The sequence below is a fragment of the Thalassophryne amazonica genome, chromosome 12 (genome assembly GCF_902500255.1).
Source record: "Thalassophryne amazonica chromosome 12, fThaAma1.1, whole genome shotgun sequence".
Taxonomy (NCBI): Eukaryota; Metazoa; Chordata; class Actinopteri; order Batrachoidiformes; family Batrachoididae; genus Thalassophryne; species Thalassophryne amazonica.
In genome coordinates, this window is record NC_047114.1 from 16626264 (window position 1) to 16646112 (window position 19849).

General features: G+C 45.0%; 1 protein-coding gene across 2 annotated transcripts in view; it reads right to left on the reverse strand.

Annotated features, from left to right (window-relative positions):
• Positions 1–2821: 2821 nt before the first annotated feature.
• The window catches only part of LOC117521820 (cytochrome c oxidase assembly factor 1 homolog), a 44979-nt gene continuing 27951 nt past the window's right edge, over positions 2822–19849 (reverse strand). For both annotated transcript variants that reach the window (XM_034183168.1, XM_034183169.1), the window contains exons 4-5: positions 19132–19208; positions 2822–2952 (exon numbers count right to left, since the gene is read on the reverse strand). In XM_034183168.1, the coding sequence (XP_034039059.1) occupies positions 2829–2952; positions 19132–19208 (201 nt within the window). In that variant the 3' untranslated portion in view covers positions 2822–2828. The remainder of the gene's footprint in view (positions 2953–19131; positions 19209–19849) is intronic.

Genomic DNA, 19849 nt, shown 5'->3' on the forward strand with positions numbered 1-19849 from the left:
GATGAGGACAGCAGCGATGGCAAAATGGAGCAACTGATCACCTTTTTTTTTTTTTTTGGTTATTTAATAATAAAATCCCTTAATACTGATTAAAGTATTTTTAAACATCAATTGAATGTTTTCTGTGTTGTTTTGATTTTTATTTATTTATTTATTTTTGAAAATAACGTACGATGCATCCAGAAAGTATTCACAGCGCATGACTTTTTCCACATTTTGTTGTTACAGCCTTATTCCAAAATGGTGTAAAGTCATGTTTTCCCTCAAAATTCTACTCACAACACCCAATAATGAAAACATTGCAAATTTATTACAATTTTAAAAACTAAGAAATAACATATACATAGTTATTTCACAGCCTTTGCTCAGTTCTTTGTTGATGCAACTTTGGCAGCAATTACAGCCTCAAGTCTTCTTGAATATGATGCCACAAACTTGGTGCACCTATCTTTGGGCAGTTTTACCCATTCCTCTTTGCAGCACCTCTCAAGATCCATCAGGTGGTGGGCCGGGAGCGTTGGTGCACAGCCATTGTCAGATCTCTCCAGTGTTATGGTTTTAACAAAGTCTGAATGACCCCAATTTGCAGGCAGTGATGAGACGGAAGGCAAGTTGCAAAAACCAAGGTGATTTAATATTCCCACAATGACAAACAGTCCAAACAAGTCACAAGAAAGAACAAGGGCAAGAGTCCAAAAACACGACAAAGGAATCTAATCAAGCAGACCACACAGAAACTGAATACAGTGGCTACAGGAGGTGACAAGCAATTCTCACATTACTTACAAATCCAGGGAAGACCAACGTGAACTATATGAAGGAACCAGCAAATTAACAAGGAAGAACAAAGAAACCCCAGGTGACAGTGATTCAAAGAAACAGGAGCGCACAAAGGGGTAAATGTTTGATTGAAGCTGAAGGTAGAGGCTGGAGGCCGACTGGACAGCAAGCGGAAATCAAAGACGGGGTTTGGGCAGCGATTATGAAGCAGCTGAAGTCCATGGAGGAGTCGGGTGGTTGGCAGCGTGACCGGCAGGTGTCCGCTGCAGCCACAGGGGATCAGCTGTTCGGCCGGCAGGAGTTCTCAGCGGAGATGGGAGATTGGCTGTTTGGCCAGCAGGAGTGCGTCGCCGAGCCAGAAAGGTGGCCAAAGTCACAACCAAATCAGGAGTGCATCGGCACAGCCCTTCGGTGATGCTCTAAGAAGCGGGGACAGACAGCCCTCATTGATGTCCTTCGGCGGTGAGCGGATGGCCCCGTGGGGACAACCTCAGTAGCAGGGGTGAAACGACCCTCAGCGATGTACTAAGGAGCAGGGGCGAAATGCCCCTGGGAGACGTCCTCAGGAGCAGGAGCAGAATACCCCTCGGCGACGTCCTCAGGCGTGGAGGCGGACAACACTGCGGAGGCGGACGGCACTGCAGCGACATCCTCAGGAGCAGGGGCAGAACGCCCCTCGACCACGCTCTCAGATGCCGGACAGACAGCCCCTTACGCGCACGCGCGCGCGCGCACACACACACACACACACACACACACACACACACACACACACACACACACACTGTCCAAAGATGTTCAATCAGATTCAGGTCTGGGTTCTGGCTGGCTGTCTCATCAATATCTTGATATGCCACACCTGTGAGGTGGGATGGATTATCTCAGTAAAGGAGAAGTGCTCACTAACACAGATTTTGACAGAACAAAATTTGAGAGAAATAGGTCTTTTGTATATATAGAAAACACTTTAGATCTTTCTTTGACTTCAGCTCATGAAAAATGGGAGCAAAAACAAAAGTGTTGCATTTACGAGGTCTGTTAGAAAAGTATCCGACCTTTTTATTTTATGCAAAAAATATATGGATTTGATTCATATGTTTTTACGTCAGCCAAGCTTGAACCTTCGTGCGCATGCGTGAGTTTTTTCACGCCTGTCGGTTGCGTCATTCGCCTGTGGGCAGGCTTTGAGTGAGCACTGGTCCACCCCTCTCGTCGTTGTTTCATTGCGAGGAAATGGCGGAATGACTTGGGCTTTGTTCCATCAGAATTTTTTCAGAAACTGTTAGAGACAGGCAGCTGGAAACCATTCGGAAAATTCAGATGGCGTTCGGTGAAAATTTTATGGGCTTCACAGAGATTAAGGAGTGTTACTACCGGTTTAAGGACGGCCCACAGTGGCTCACGGCGCGCCGCGCTCCAAGCCGCGATCGACAGGCAGAAACCACCAGATCATTTCTAAACAGATGGCTGTGTGGAGCTGGGACCGTCGTGTGCAATTTATCTGGTATCACAAGAGCTGGACATCAGCCATTTTCTGGCAGATTTCACTGTTAACAAGAGATTTTGTCATGGAAAGCCGCGCGGAGGCTTCGCGCGTCACGACGCGCCATTGTGGGCCGTCCTTAAAGCGGTAGTAACACTCCTTAATCTCTGTGAAGCCCATAAATTTTTCGCCGAGAGCCATCTGAATTTTCCGAATGGTTTCCAGCTGCCTGTCTCTAACAGTTTCTGAAAAAATTCTGATGGAACAAAGCCCAAATCATTCCGCCATTTCCTCGCAATGAAAAAACGACGAGAGGGGTGGAGCAGTGCTCACTCAAAGCGTGTCCACAGGCGAATGACGCAACCGACAGGCGTGAAAAAACTCACACATGCGCATGAAGGTTCAAGCTTGGCTGACGTAAAAACATATGAATCAAATCCATATATTTTTTGCATAAAATAAAAAGGTCAGACATTTTTCTAACAGACCTCGTATATTTTTGTTCAGTGTAATAAATCTGAACCAACACATCGTGTTTCCATTGTCAAAGGACTGACTTTTGTACTCAGTATTGATATGGATTTGTGTGTTCAGTGTCCAGCTCGTCTGTCTGCTCTGCTGTCTGATGCTTCATGAGGTCAATGATCCTTCCCTCCCTGAGCTGCAGAACTGCATGCTGAAGACACCATCTGTAGGAAGAAACACATCTGGAGTAACTTCAGGAAGTTCCCAGTGACATCATGAGGAAACAACATTAACAACAAATATGGTTGTTCTTGGTGATGAAGCTTGTGTGACTAGAAAACTGAAAATGTCTTATTTTATGGCAACGGTGATGTTGAGTGGTTCCTGAAAAAATAAACGGAATGTTTTATTTTTTAATGACATCTGGGCTGTCGCAGCTAGTGGGGCTCTGGGGAACCTCTCCCAGAATTTTTTTTTAAATATTACATGCAATTTGGTGCAGTTAAGTTAAATGAGAGCTATTTCTCAGCCCCATTTTCTTGCTAATTTTAGTCATAAAAGCATATTTTCCCACATTGGGCAAGATGGCAGAACTAGAATACAGAGTCTGTCACATGCATTAAAATATGGTTTTATTACTATTTCATAAAACTACATATTTGCAGTGAACTGTTACTGTTCTAGCTCTACATTTATCTAAACATTTGACTTCAGCAATTTGTACTTTTATAAACAACTGATAGTGTTTTAACATGAACAAAATGTGATACAAGTAAAGCTGCACTGACTGTTCCTTAAGATTTAACTTTTAGTTTTCAGAAACACTGATTTGGTTTTTAATTGAATTCTTATTCACTTAAAATCACTATAAATAGGAAACGCAATAACACTGTGTCAGAATTTCTGGTATACTGACCATTTACATGTTGCGCAAAACAACGCACATACATATTTCACACAAACATATTTAATAAAAAAATTTGCATGTTAAATATTTAGCATATTTTCCTCCACATGAATATTTCACACCCATGAAGAATCCTTAAAATGCAGATTTAGCAGGCTAACATATCGAGTTTGCATGGAGACAATTTGAAGTAAATCCATCCCTAAGACAAATTTTGATTTGAGTGAAATAATTTGAAAGATGCCAACTGGCAACAAATTCCTTCAAAACATGATATAACAAGATCAAAGACTTACCGGGGGGTTCGCTTTTCCATATAAATGATGTTTTAAAAAACGCTGGCTTGCCATTTGGTCCTTTTGAATTTATTCCCGATAAACATTAAATTGTCTCCCTGCAGCAGAACAATGTTTCCATCCACTTTTTATAGTTTCAACACCAGGCAGAGTTCATGGTAAAATCTGTAACGGTGCCTCTCATTCACTGCGGTGTGGATGAGCAGCGGTACGTTACATTTATCCATCAGCCCGGATCAGGATGTGAAAACGTGACAGTTAATATTCGCTGTGGCATCTCATCAGAGATTTTTCCAAATGATTTTACAAATATGAACATCATGAAATCAGTGTTGTGGTCTGGGGAGTTGGTCTGGGTTCTGTGTTCGTCTCTCCCTCCCTTCTGTGTTTCTCTGCCAGTGGAGCTGATTGACTACACTTGTGGCTGCGGCGCAGCTGCATTAATCAGTGGCGTCCTATTTAAGCCTGGGCTTAACTGGAGGATGCCGCCAGATCTTTTTGTCAATGGAAGTAGTAACCTGGCCTCCCTATTGTATCCTCGTCGTCTTAGCTCATTCTCCTCATGGTTTTTCTTGGATTACTCTGTGTGCTCATCATTGTGTCTATTGCAGTCCGTAGTCGCCACGTGCTCCACTGGCTCACCTGGCAACCTGCACCTGTGGCCCATGCTCCAGTGACTTCAGCTCCTGGTCTCCACCTCATTTGCATTTGAGTGTGTCTCCAGTTCCTGGTGTGTCGCAACAGAAACATCTGACCAAACATGGCCTCAGCTAAGGCAGGATCCATCCACCATGTGCTCTCTTCCCAGGGAGGATTGTTTAATCAACATCAGTAGCAGATTGCTGAACTCCATGATGGTAACCAACAACTTTCCATCCAGGTAAACCAATTATACACACAACTTGCTACACTCACAGAACAGTTAGCCAAGGTTCTTCCCACACCGAGCACCAGCAGCACATCCAGCACCCCACAAACAGCCACCATGAGCTCATCAGTTACACCACCATCCGAATCAATAGTTTGTGATCCTGAACCTTTTTCGGGCAGATTTGCCATCTGTTCTCCTTCTACTGCAATGCTCCATAGTTGTTTCCCAAACGGCCCTCAAAATTGAACACAGAGTACAATAAAGTAGCTTACCTCATAAATTTACTCTGGGGGAGACACTGGGACGGATTACCACTCTAGGGAAGTGCCAGTCCCCAATCCTCATATGATAACTTATGCAGTGAGTTGTGTAATGTGTTCGATCACCCAATTGGGGGACAGATGGCATCTGAGCGGCTGCTTTGGATTAGCCAATGTACGCAGAGTGTGGCTGAGTACTCAGTCGACTTCCGCATTCATGCTGCAGAAGCCAGCTGTGATACTACGCCCTTCGTTCGGCCTGTAGACCTGGCCTCTCGGAGAGATTGTGGGATTAGCAGGCAGCAAGGGATGAACCACAGTTGCTGGATGAATTAACTGTACTGTGCATCCGCCTTGATAACCTGTTGCAATAGCGAAATAGGCAGCGGGCCAAAACGGTAAGCCATCTTGGTCCTCCCTCTGTCAATCCCCAAAGGTCGCCTCTCTCTCCACCATGCCAGCACTTCCCAGTGCTGTGGCGTCCTGTCAATAGGCCTATGCAGATCAGCAGGTTCTGGTCTCTCCTGAGGAGATAGTGTGCTGCCTACAGGCTGGGGAGTGTATTTACTGTGGCCTTAAGGGGCATATCCAACGGCCAAAAGAGGTCACTCACCGACTGTGTCTGGGTGGATGGTGAGTGGAAAGTGTACTATGGGTTGTTCTCCATCAAAGACTCAAATCCTGGCAACCCTTCAGTTCAATCAGAACCATTTTTCTACCTCCACCTTGATCAACTCCAGGGCGGAGGCCAGGTTCATTGACTGAAACATTGCTGATAAACTCAATATCCACGTAGAGAATTGGCCAGCCCTCTAGTGTTTCAGGCATTAGATGATTTTCCACTCACCTCCATCACCCACTGCACTGTTCCACTTCATATCATTACATCCGGTAACCACAATGAGGACATGCAGTTCTATATGTTCTATAATGCAATTCGAGTTAAGGATGTTCCTTTGGAAACAGAAGTGGGTTTTATTGAAGAAAACCCTGCAATCTGTGAAAGCATTTGGGCAAGTCCGAGTATGAGGGAGGATGTATGATCTGCAGGCCCAAAGCTTAGTGGTGCTATGTGAGTGTCGGGAGAAGGTCAGCACAAAAGTTTGTTGCCCGAAGGGTTCGACTGGCTGTGGCGAGTTGTTGGACCTACTGAAGGGGAGTGCGAATTGCATCCTCTTGTCAGTGAAGGTAGTGTAAAGTCAGACCCCAGTACACATTCTCAGCCATTACACCCAAAGGCATTATAAGAGCAGTTGGGGATATTTTGCAGATGGCTAATCTGCCCCAAAGTAGTGAAGCTAGGTTGTACAGGCGATTGCGAACATTCTCTGGAATTTTATCTACTCCAGCGGGGGAGGAGCAATTAGAAATCGGGATTAAATGAACTGCATTTATATAGTGCTTTTCCATCTGTACCAGATGCTCAAAGCACTTTACAATAATGCCTCACATTCACCCCGATGTCAGGGTGCTGCCATTCAAGGTGCTCACTACACACCGGGAGCAACTAGGGGATTAAGGACCTTGCCCAAGGGCCCTTAGTGATTTTGTGAACTCAGGTTCCGATCATCTTAGACAGTTGGTACACTGAACACCTGTCTTAGTGTCTCAAGCCCAATGCTTAACCACTAGACTATCACCTTCCCTGGACTGAACAAGCCAGGCTAATGACTGAGGAATGTGATTGTCCAGAACAAGAGAAGACAATGAGGATAATGGAACGTGTGAAAGGTCCCGCTTTGGAGATGTTGCATGCTGTTTGGTTTAATAGTCCAGATACTACCGCTCTGGAATATTTAAATATACTTGCCGATCTGCTCTGTGTAAGCCTGATCCCGTCAGATCTCAGAAGCTAAGCAGTGCGGGACCTGGTTAGTACTTGGATGGGAGACCTCTTTAGAACACCAGCGGCTGTGTGTGTTTCCCCAGGTAACACTGGAGTTGCGTCAGGAAGGGCGACCCCAAACAAAAAACGGGGGCAGCCGAATGGACAACCAAACCACATTTGGTACTCCTGATACGGGAGAGAAACTTTATTTTGCATTTAGACCATTGTATCAACATCCAAGTGAAAAACTCACCAAATGTTTGAGGCATCTAGAGCAAGCTCTTAATAGGATGGTACAGAAAGGTGGTCTACAGGTAACAGCAGCAGACAATGCACGTCTGGATCAGCTTATTAAGGGTGCCACTCAAGCCAATATGATGCTGGTTTATCTCAGGTTGCGAGAGTGTAGGGATAATCCTCCTACTTTTTTGCAGCCATTGAATAAAATTCTGTGTGAAGAGGAGCACGAGGCGGTTCGTCATTGACTACAACCTGGGAGTGGGGATATGTGAGGAATGCTTTGGTTACAGCAGACCTGGAGGTGTGAGGCTTGCAGGCAGAGATACAGGATGTTAAGAGCAGAGTGAGGGAGCTTATGGTAGCTGCCGTCACACCTAGGTCTGCTGTTGCTAGTGTTCCAGCCCCCGTGTCTATGCCGGTGGAGAGTTCTGACCCCTCAAGGGTATAAGCATTAAGGAAAGAAGTGGCGAAGCCTCAAAACCGAGTTTCCGTCATGGGAATTACCCCCCAGTATAGGCCTGTTGAGGCGTCCCAGTTGAGGGAGGCAAAGTCTAAGTTGGTGTCACCTAGAACTTTGGTCCAAAGAGAGTCTAGAGATTTTTTTGTTACCGGTGTGGTGAGGATGGGCATATGGCCTTGTGTGTTGCCCGAGAGAATTATGCTCAGGTGGTACAAAAGTTGTTACAAGCGCGATGGAAGCAAAAGGTCAACTTGACATCTGACCGCAATCCTAGAGCTAAGACCATTCAAGCTAGGGTTAAGAGGAGTGTTGTGCAGATGCACGTGAGTAGGTTGCCTAAGGGACTTGTTGGACCACCATCTATTGTATCGATCAGAATCAAAGGAAACCCCTATACTGCCTTGGTGGACAGTGATTCTCAGGTTACGATCATCTTAGACAGTTGGCATGCTGAACACTTGTCTCATATTCCGCTGCATCCTTTGACTGGTTTAGTGATATGGGGACTTAGTGAATCAGGGAGTAGTTACTCATACAAAGGTTATATTTAGGTGGACCTTGAGTTGCCTAGACATGCAAGGGCTAGGAAAACCAAGTCGGCATCCATTTTGGCACTGGTATGTCCGGATCCTGGTAGTTCTGACTCAGTACCAGTTTTGCTGGGCACTAATGTCCAAGGGGTGCAATCCATTCAGTCGTGTCCTTCGCCTCTAGGGGTGAAGTACTGTCAGGCTGCTCGAGTGCAGGTGCAGGATCAAGAGAGTGTGGTGGTCCCTGATTTTTTTGGTGTCACCAGATCAACGGCTGCCAGTGGCAGAAGTCAAATGGACGGGGCCTGGTCCTCTGATGATTTCTGCTAGGGCAGAGCAGGTGGCAATATGCCAAGTTAAAGAGAACTTACAGGTGGGAGATAGTATATTGATTACGGAACATGCCATGTCAGTTGCCCTTCCTGCTAGTGTTTTGGTCCAGCCCAGCGTGTTGTTTTCAAAGTTGCTTGATAAGAATCGATTTTAAGTGCTTTTGCGTAATGAGTCCTTAAAGCAGATTGCTATTCCCACGGGGACGGTGATTGCTCATCTGCATGCATGTATGCATGCATGGAAGAAGAATGGACAATTGCATATGTCTGTGGATTATTGGACCTTAAATTTCTGAACTATCCCAGACCAGTATAACGTACTACGCACTGAGGATGCCCTGGATTGTTTATCTGGCAGTAAGTGGTTCTCGGTGTTAGATTTGCGAAGCGGTTATTATCAGATCCCTATGGCAGAGGAGGACAAGGACAAGATAGCTTTCATATGCCCTTTGGGATTTTACCAGTTTGAGTGTATGCTGCAGGGTATAATAGGTGCCCTGGCAACATTCCAACAGCTGATGAAGAAGGCTGTCGGGGATATGCATATGCTGGAGGTGATAGTGTACTTGGATGATTTGACTGTGTTTGGTGCTACCTTGGAGGAACATGAAAAAGGTTGCTTAAGGTTTTCAGTCATGTGGAAGAAGCCGGACTGAAGTCGTCCTTGGATAAGTGTCAGTTCTGCTGTTCCAAAGTGACTTATGTTGGACATATTGTGTCATCACAGGGTATAGCCACAGACCCAGCTAAGATGGAAGCGGTGACTTGGTGGACGCAGCCCATTGACCTCCCCTCCTTGCAGTCTTTTCTGGGATACTGTGGGTATTATCGTCGGTTTATAAAGAACTATTCTATTCTGGTTCAACCCTTAACCAATCTGCACAAGGGATATTCGCCCACTCACCGGAGGAGGAGGACTGTTCCCTTGGTGGCGAAGACTTATGATAAAGTCCATGAGCCTTTTGGAGATAGGTGGGATCCAGACTATTATTCACTGTCTGACTAATGGACCTGTCTGTGTGGGTTGGGGGCTGTTCTCAATCAAGAACACTGAAGGTATAACACCAGTAGCCTTTGCTAGCCGGAAGCTTAGTGTGTCAGAACAGAACTATCCTGTGCATCAGTTGGAGTTTTTGGCTCTTAAATGGGCAGTAGTGGATAAATTTCATGACTATCTGTATGGAGCACGGTTTACTGTTAGAACTGACAATAACCTGACAATACCCCCTTACATGTGTCCTGACTACTGCTAAGCTGAATGCAACTGGGCATCTTTGGTTTCAGCTCTTGCCACCTATAAATTTACTTTGTAATATAGACCTGGGGCTAATAATACTGATGCTGATGCATTATCTCAGAATCCTCTTTGTCATGATGAGGGGGAATGGCAGAGTGTGCGACCAGAAAGTGTTAAACCATTATGCAAGCAAATTCACTTGACGAGGGGAGCGCAAGATACTATTCTTATGGTGGAATGCTTGGGGTTCTCACAAGAGGCAGTCCCAGAGTGTTTTGCCCATCCGGTTCACCTTGATTCAAGTTGCTTGATCCAACTCAGCCCTACTGAGTTCAGGCAGGCTCAGAATAAGGATCCGACCATAGCCCCCATCAAACGGTCTCTTCTGGCTCGGACTGGTAATCTGTGATTTTGGGCATTTGCCCAGTGGGCCGCTGCACGTTTAGACGTGCGTGGGCCGGCCCTCCCAAGTTCACACCGGCTCCGTTCTCTACCCACCGGCCCCATTCTCTACTTTGTAACTGTGAGTAGTAGTGACGACTCAAAAAAACGTTACTGAGGTTTAACTTTTACTATTAATTGATAGGGAGGTACGTGCAGTTTATATACCCTTTACTTGTAGTAAACATCTTTGTGACGGTTGGAATATGGTGTAATTTTCTTTTTCTTTTTTTAAACTGTAAAATCCTTGCAACAAACTAAATTCTAATAAATATTACTTTGTTTAAGCAAAACTACGATGTTCCTCTTGTATTTGGCAGATTTATGTCCGAAGATTTTGAAAAAAATGTGTTGCGGTGCATGGGGGTATGCATCTAAAGGCTGTCGTTTTCCGTATGATGTGCAGTGTTGCCAGATTGGGCAGTTTCCCAATTGGGCCATTTAGGATGGCCGTCTGCGGGTAAAAAATGTTTTTCTGTAGATTTATGGCCATAGAGATCAAGAGACTTTTGTTCAAATTGGGCGAGATTTAGTGCATCCAGGCGGTTTTTGAGCATTTCTTTGGGCTGGAAATCATCAGTCAGTCACATCTGGCAACCCTGCTGATGTGATGAGTGGCTCAGGTCCATGGGAACACGGATGCATGTCGCGCATATATTTACACTAGATAAATCATGGAAAGAGGTGGCAAAAAGAGGAAGGGGGGAGCGGAGAAGATTCGTGACAAAAAGCAGAAAGCTCTACAAGCTGAGGCTTCCGGGTGTTTTAAAATAGATAATTTGTTTGCAATGGCCAATACTACTTCTAGCGTTGCTGCTAGTGCTCCCGATGTCCCTACTACAACGGACGAAAATGCAACTTCAACGGGCGAAAATGAGGACAACTTTACTGGAGAGGTTAGTCCAGGGTCAAAGCCAATTGATGTCTATGTCTGTCTCTCTCTCTCTCTCTCTCTCTCTCTCTCTCACACACACACACACACACACACACACACACACACACACACACACACACACACACACACACACACACACACACACACACACACACATTACCTTTCTCTCTCTCTCTCACACACACACACACACACACACACACACACACACACACACACACACACACACACACACACACACACACACACACATTACCTCTCTCTCTCTCTCTCTCACACACACATTATCACACACACATTACCTCTCTCTCTCTCTCACTCTCACACACACACACACACACACACACACACACACACACACACACACACACACACACACACACACACACACACACACACACACACACACACACACACACACACACACACACACACACCTCTCTCTCTCTCTCTCTCTCTCTCTCTCTCTCTCTCTCTCACACACACACACACTTTGGAGACACAAAAGCTTTTTTTCTGCTTGTGTGCTTTGCTTCCGTTTTGTACTATGATCAAGGTGAAATGACAGTGAAAGTGTGTGTTTAGGTGTGTGTTCATGGTGTTTAGGTGTATAGTATTTGTTCATTGGGGGTTCGGTATGGACGGGTGGGTGTGCGTGTTTGGGGGTGGATTCGTCGGGCCAATAGTGGGCTGGTCCAGAGGAAAAATGCCAGGGCCGAAATTTGTTCCCAGTCTGACCCTGGGTCTCTTGGTGGGGGACCAGCATTTTCGCCTGGGGGAAAATAGTAATGCTATGTTGTTGAATAGAGAGGCAGGTAAATTGGTGATCAAAGATAATCTGTGTTTAGGAATGTCCAAAGATCTGCTGAAGCTGAAACATGTCAGTTGGTATGCCACAAGGAATATGTCCCTATGCTTTTGAAATCTTTGCATGACGAGTCTGGACATTGGAGAAGGCCAGACTACTCATTAGAGACAGATTTTATTGGTCTAAGATGGGAGCAGAGTGGAGCAGTATGTGAGGAATTGTGGTTGATGTGGTACTTGTAAGGCTCAGTCAAGGCTGGTTAGACCTTGTCTGTATTGATTTCCTGTCCCTTGACCATGAAAGTTATGCTAACATCTTAGTTGTGACGGCTCATTTTACTCAGTAAGTGTGAGCTTTCCCCTTGAAGGATCAGACAGCAGCTACCGTGGCAAAAAGCCTGTGTGAGAGATATTTTATGCGTTACGGACTCCCTGCGTACATACATTCAGATCAAGGGAGAGATTTTGACAGTAAGTTGATCAAGGACCTGCTGAGAATGCTTGGCGTCAGTCAGTCTCGAACCTGTCCGTACCATCCACAGGGAGATCGACAACCTGAGAGATTCAAGCCTACGCTGTTATCAATGTTGGGAACTTTGGAACCTAGGTATCGGAGGAAATGGAGTCAAAAGATCAGTCAGTTAGTGCATGCTTACAACTGCACCCAAAACAAAGCAACTGGTTACTCGCCGTACTTGTTCATGTTTGGTAGGGAAGCTCGTTTGCCGACTGACATCGTTTTTTTGTGTTAGATGAAAGCTCAAAATCTGTGTCATTTCAGCAGTATGCCGGTCAGTTAAAGCATGATCTTGAGAGCGAGTACAAGTTGGCTACCAAGGCAGCCAATCAGAATCATCAGCGTAACAAAAGAGTCTATGATCAGCGTGTCTGAGAGCAAGTTTTGGATAAAGGTGATCGGGTATTATTGAGGAACATTGGGGTTACAGGACGGCATAAGTTAAAGGGTAAATGGAAACCATGGCCGTACTGGATCGTGGAGAAGTTGCCCAATTTACTGGTGTATAAGATCAAACCAGAGAAAGGTTTGGGGATAGAGAAGATGGTCTATCACAATCAACTGCTATCGATTGGTTACCTTGTGAGACTGCCAGCGGATGATGGGGAAGGAGAGTGCTCACAAGGGGTAGTCACTCGAGTGCCACAACCTCGGAGAAACGGTCCAGGGAAGGTGGCTATGGATGGAGAGGACCTGTTCTCTGATTCCAAGTATGAGGCGGTATCCAGGCCTAGAGCATTGGCTGAGGATTGGGACCGAGTGGTGACCCACCCGGATTTTCTCATACGATTATCTCAGCCTAATAATTCGCTAGATCTTATGGAGGTTCCTGATTCAGGTATTATGGTTTCTGATCTGGTTGAACCAACAGTAGGCTCTAGTGGAGATTCAGAGGTGTCTTCCCAGATTATTCCCGAAGAGGGTGGAGGGAAAGCCAGTTTAGACTCACCTTCCAAAGTGGAGGCGGAAGCTGGGCTGACGCGTTCCAGGAGGGCCATTCGTCCCGTAGTTCATTTGGGTTATGAGGAGCTGGGGAAGCCATCGGATCAGTCAGTGACTGTTCTCAGCCAGGGAGTGTGGGTCGGAAGCGGAACCTATCGGGACTCCCGAAAACATCCCTGTGAAACCTTGTGGTGTCACCCATTATGCCAGCAATGCGGTGGGGAAAACTTGGGATAACCGCATTATTTTAGTTGTGTTACCCGGTAGGTTGATGGGGACAAGAACTTTTTCAGCAAGGGGAGGATGTAGCTTGGTGGAAAACCAGAGTTAGGAAGAAAAGAAATGTGTGTATGTTTTTGTGTTTGACGTAAATTGTATATTTGCATTAAGGTAAGATGTTGCACCGGGTTAATGGTGTTTCTGCTATCAGCAATACTGTCTGATTGGAAGACTGGGATCAGGAAAGTCACTGTGAAATGAGTTGCATGCACGTGTACCAGCTGGCAGGTTTTGATTGGCTGGTTTGAGGGCATGCGGCATGGAGTGATTGGTGGAGTGTATGAGTGATGCAGGATTTCAGTGCTTAGCACTGACTGAAGATAAAGAAGCGGAAGGGGAATTGAGGCATTTCAACAGGGGAGGGTCCGTCAAGGACAGAATTCTTTCACTCTCTCGCTCGGGAGACTGAGCGGACTGACAGCAGTTCTGACGTGACATAGAGAACGCTTAGCCCAGACATGAACTTGGCAGTGGTCGCCACGCCGTTGGTGGGCGAACAGATGGAGGAGACGCTGAGTCACCATGGCTGAGAGTGGGTAGGAATGCCAGATGGTGAGACGACCTCGAGCGGGGAGACAGACTCATTCAGAGCAGCTGGAGGTGCAGGTGTGCCTGGAGCGGCAGAGACACCACCGAGATGGGTTGAGGAGAGATACGGCAGAATCCAAGACGTCAACCAGCTAGCCTGCTTCCACACGCTGGTCGAGGTTGTATTTTTACCATCTACACAGTATTTCTGTGTTCTGTGCTGAGGTTTGCTGCAGTAGCGAGGTTCGTCATGACGTATTCATGCATCGCCTGGTGGCCAAAGATATATCAACTCACTCAAAATGGATAATTGGTGGGTTCTGTACGGCAGGTCGGGGACTGGCGTGCTTGGCAAGTTATTTTTGTTTTCATCAGTTCCTCTCGCCTGGATGGCGTGATAAGACTGGACTGTGTGAATGTGTGTGTGTGCGTGGGTCCAGGTTGTTGTGCATTCAAGGGGAGTCGAAAATGTTGAGGATGTGATTTTTAGAGTTGGGAATCAGTCAGGGTGGATTTGCTTTTATTATTGTGATGTGTTTGCATTTTAGCAAATGTGGGGATTTGAAACTGTTTGTTTTGGTGTTATGAAATTAAATAAAGGAATTTATATGTTTGCAACAAACACTTCCTCTCTGAATTAAAGTTCATTTAGCAGGACAGCATTCCATACCGCATGTCAGGAAGAGCCTAATACACTTAATTGGACAATAGACCCAAAGCACCCTCCCATTCCGAAGAATGAGTATTATAGAGTGGTGGTAAGGATGCTACATAAAGTTTCCAATTCACCTAACTTGCATGTCTTTAGATGTGGGAGGAAGCCAGAGCACCATGAAGGAACCCACACAAACATGGGAGAATGTGCAAACTCCACACAAAGGTGGAAATCAATCCCATGACCTTCTTGCCGTGAGGTAACAGTGCTAATCACTAATTCACCGTGCTGCCCATTAAGACCCCTCTGGGTCATTTTGAATATCTAGTAATGCCCTTTGGGCTTACCAATGCTCTTAAGACCTTCCAGGCCTTTGTTTATGATGTACTGCGTGATTTTCTGGACCACTTTGTAGTTGTCTATCACTATGTTATAGTAATTTTCTCAAAGAACTTAGAGGAACACCAGACACATTTGTCAGGTTCACCGGTGGCTGTGGGAGAAACGGCTGTTCGTTATGGCAGAAAAATGTGTCTTTCATCTCCCATCTATTCTTAGGTTCATTACTGCTCATGGACAGATACAAATGGACCAGAGAAAATACGTGCCATAGCCAAATGGCCGGCTCCCGCCAATTTCAAACAATTTTCTTGGGTTCGCAAATTTTTACCGCAAATTCATACATAACAACAGTCAGGTAGCCTCACCACTCCCAGCCCTCACATCTCCTAAAACACCCTTTATTTGGACACCTGTCGCTGCCTAGGCCTTTATGCACCTTAAACAACTGTTCACCTCCACTCCTATACTCATTCAGCCAGATCCTGGTCATCAGATTACTGTGGAGGTTGATGCCTCCAATAGCGGGATCGGGGGGGGGGGGGGGGGGGTCTTTTTGCAGAGCAGGATTGATAAACATTTGCACCCTTGTATGTTTTTTTCAATGCTGCCTGTCCCCAGGTGAGGTCAATTATCACTTACAGACCAGGATCCAAAAACACCAAACCGGACACCCTTTCCCGACAGTTCTCTATCGATCCAGATCTCAGAACCCCAGACAACATCCTAGCAACATCCATCATCGTGGGGAACCTCACCTGGGAAATCAAGCAGCGTATCCTGGACATTCAGGGACAACATCTGGGCCCAGGTGTGGGACCCCCAGGTCGGCTCTTCCCTCCTCCCATGGTCTCTCAAGTATTACAATTCTGTCATTCATCAAAACTCACCTGTCATCCGGGAATCAACCGAACTTTAAACACTGTCAGGAGACATTTTTGGTGGCCCTCCATGGCTGCGGAATGCAGGGATTTGTGTTGTCCTGGTCTGTTTGTGCCCGAAGCAAATCTTGTCATCAACCCCCAATGGTCTCCTCTGTCATCTCCCAGTTCCATCTTGTCCTTGGTCTCACACTGGATTGGACTTTGTCAATGGGCTGCTACCATCCTATGGGTATGCGGTGATCCTCACCATTGTGGACCAGTTCTCCAAGGCGACAGACTTTGCCCCCCTTTCCAAGCTGCCTACTGCCCGAGAAACAGCTGACCTCCTAGCCCACCATGTCTTCCATCTGCATGATATCCCGTTGGACACTGTGTTAGATTGTGACCCCCAGTATATATACCCAAGTCTGGAAGGCATTCTGTTCAGCCTTGGGGGCCATGGTCAGTCTGTCTTCTGGGTTCTACCCCCAGTCCAATGGCCAGGCAAAACAGGTCAACCAGGACTTGGAGCTGCCCTCCTCTGCACCACCGCCAAGGACCCTGTGGCGTGGAGTGACCATAACCCCTTTCAAGTGATCCTTGGGCTAACAACCACCGCTGTTCCCAGACCAAGAAGAGTAATTGGCCCTGCCCTCTGTCCAGGCAGGGTCTGGGCCGCCACTCGTTCTGCATTATTGGGATCCAGAGAATGGGTTTGCCACCAGGCAGATGCCATCAGACCCTGGCCCCACTCTACCGTCCCGGCGAGGAGGTGTGGCTATCTTCCACTGACATCCTGCTGCAAGCAAAGTCCCGCAAACTGGCTCCATGGTTTCTGGGAACCTTTGTAGTAGACCGGATAATTAATCCTGTGGCAGTCCGTCTTCACCTTCCAAGATCACTTTGGATCAACCCTGTCTCCCACATCTCCTGCCTGCTGACTGGAAAATCACTAAGAGCCCTTGGGCAAGGTCCTTAATTCCCAAGTTGCTCCTGGTGTGTAGTGAGAGCTTTGCATGGCAGCACCCTAACATGGGTGTGTGAGTGTGTCTGTGAGAGTGGGTGAATGTGAGGCATAACTGTTGTGGCTGGCGTGCCTGGCTGGCTTTTGTCTGTCTTTTGGTTTTCCTTCCTGAGGTACGTTAGATTTTGTGACTAACATTTATTCAGTCAGTAAATGTGGTGTCCCTCACACCTTATTATATTGAGCTGTATGTTGGTCGTGTAATCAGCTTCCACTGCAGTGGAGTTTTGTGAACTGGGTGTTCCATGCCTGCAGGGTGGGAAGCTGATTAGTAATTAAGCCAGGAAGTGTTTGCTGTTTGTGCACCTTTGAGCGTTCTCTCTGTGTGTTGAGTGTGGACTCACATAATGATTCCTTCTTTCACAGACTCGGTTTGTCGCGGCCACCTGGGGGGTGTCGCCGGGGTCCTTGGGTCCGGGTTGGTTCTGGCTCCGGACTGTTGGCGCTGCTGGGAGCGCACCGCAAAACCACCACGCCAGACCGCGCACTTTTATATTTTTTCACAGCACTGTTATGTTCATTAAACTCTGTTATCCTTTGTACCGTGCTCTGCTTATTTTATACTGGGTCCTTCAAACGCTGGTCGGTTCTCCGGGCTGCGTCCGACACATAACACATAACTGTAACACGCTTTGAGCTCCTGATGCAGATGGAAAAGCGCTATATAAATGCAGTCCATTTACTTTGGCATTTTTCTTTTATGTGTTCATTTAAATACTATAGTGGGACATACAAAAGAAGTCTACAACACATATTCAGTTCATGTGTTTCAAGAAAACTGTAAAATTGATAATCGTTATATTTAGAATAAACTGCCCCATCCTAACTTTTTTAGAATGTGTTGCAGGCCTTAAACGCATGAGGGGATGTATATTAAGAAACTAAATTAAATTGACCACACAAAACATGAAATATCTTGGGTTCATACTAGAACCAGACCAATTTATCGGTTGACCTGTAATATCGATCGATATGAGCCTTTCAGTACAGTATCGGTATCTGTGTTATTTTACAGAGTAAACACCGCACAAAAACACATTCGCTGTTGGAAATTGTGTCATTGTATAGTTTGTTCAACAGATTGTCTTCCTATGATGTTTATAATGCTGTCAAACACGGCTGGGACCCCTGTCACCCTTTGGTCACATTAGCTACAAGAGATAGAGGCTAAGTAAACAGCTGTCATTTATTTTGAACCAAAGTGGGCATTTTACGGCAACAAGAGACAAGTGCCACCAGCTAGGTGGGGCCAAAATAGACAAGAAGTCTATTTTATGAAAATGCTGAACAATGTAACATGGTGTTGGCCAATCCTAGTGACGGCAGCATGACAAGAAATGGTTGTTGGTTATAGCTCTAGCTGCTTGTAAAAAATGTTCATGTTTATACTGTATCATCAAGACTCAAATTTCTTTGTCTGAATACACCAGACACTGGCTGCCCACTGCTCCTAGTGGTTGGATTGTGTCTAACTGTATCTGGATGGGTTAAATAAAAGGAAAATTTCATTGTATGTATGTACAATGTCAAATAAAAGAAATTATTTATTATTATTATTATTATTATAAGGAAATGTTGCCATTTTTAGACATATATTGGCATATATATAAGTTTCATCAAATTTTTACTTCTTAACATCGGTATTGTTTCAGCACCCCAAAAATCGGTATCCATACAATCTCTAGTCCATGCAGTCTGCAATGAAATAGAAGTCCATGTAAAAGTAAGAATCACCGTGGGTTATTATGTTTTTGTTTATTTGCATTTCCCATATTGTTCTAACATTTTCTGATTTGAGTTGTATCTTCTGTCCTAAGAGATACTGGCTCATGAAAGAACCATGATTCTTTTCCCACTTACAATGTAGAAATGCATTTCGCAGTAAACGTCAAACATCAGTATAGCCGTAATGAAAAATGACAGAGCTTAGCACTAAAGATGGGCAAATGGACAGATCAAGAAAATGTGTTCAATCTTATGTTGTTTTCAAAGAATTTTGTAAACACTCTGAGCACTTATTTACAGTGAATGTGGTATTTTCAACCACACTGTGCTAATTTGGTCCCAAACTGAAAATTAATCCACACTGATATCTTGATGCATGCACGTTATATGCTACCAGCATCATCTGCAGAAAACAGATTGTACTAACCTGCTGGTGTCACAGTCTCTAAGTGAAGTAGTGTACAGGTAGCCTCCTGTTTTTGAGCCAGACACAGGGATCTTTATCTGCAACAGTGAATAAAGAACATGAAGCCATGTCCAAGGTGACTCTACTGAATAAAATATAATTACAGCCATGTGTAAGTGAAGTGCATCCTTTTTCAAAGACCACAAGTAAATGAGATTATAAAGTGATAAATGTTGAAATGAAAATGTTTTATATAAAGTGATAAATGTTGAAATGAAAATGTTTTATATCTTTGAGTTCAGCTCATGAAAAAATGGGAGCAAAAACAGAAGTGTTGCATTTATATTTTTGTTCAGTGTATGTAAATAATATATAATAAGCCCCTTATGTTCTTTTACTTTTTAATTTTATGGGTGTAGTAGTGCTGGGTTGAAAAGATTGAGTCGCCGATTTTAAATCAATTCTCATTTTAATTCCCACAGATCAAATCACACATCCAAATCGATTTATATATATATATATATATATATATATATATATATATATATATATATATATATATATATATATATATATATATATATATACACACGAGGTCTGTCCGTAAAGTATCGTACCTTTTTATTTTTTTCAAAAACTATATGGATTTCATTCATATGTTTTTACGTCAGACACGCTTGAACCCTCGTGCGCATGCGTGAGTTTTTCCACGCCTGTCGGTGACGTCATTCGCCTGTGA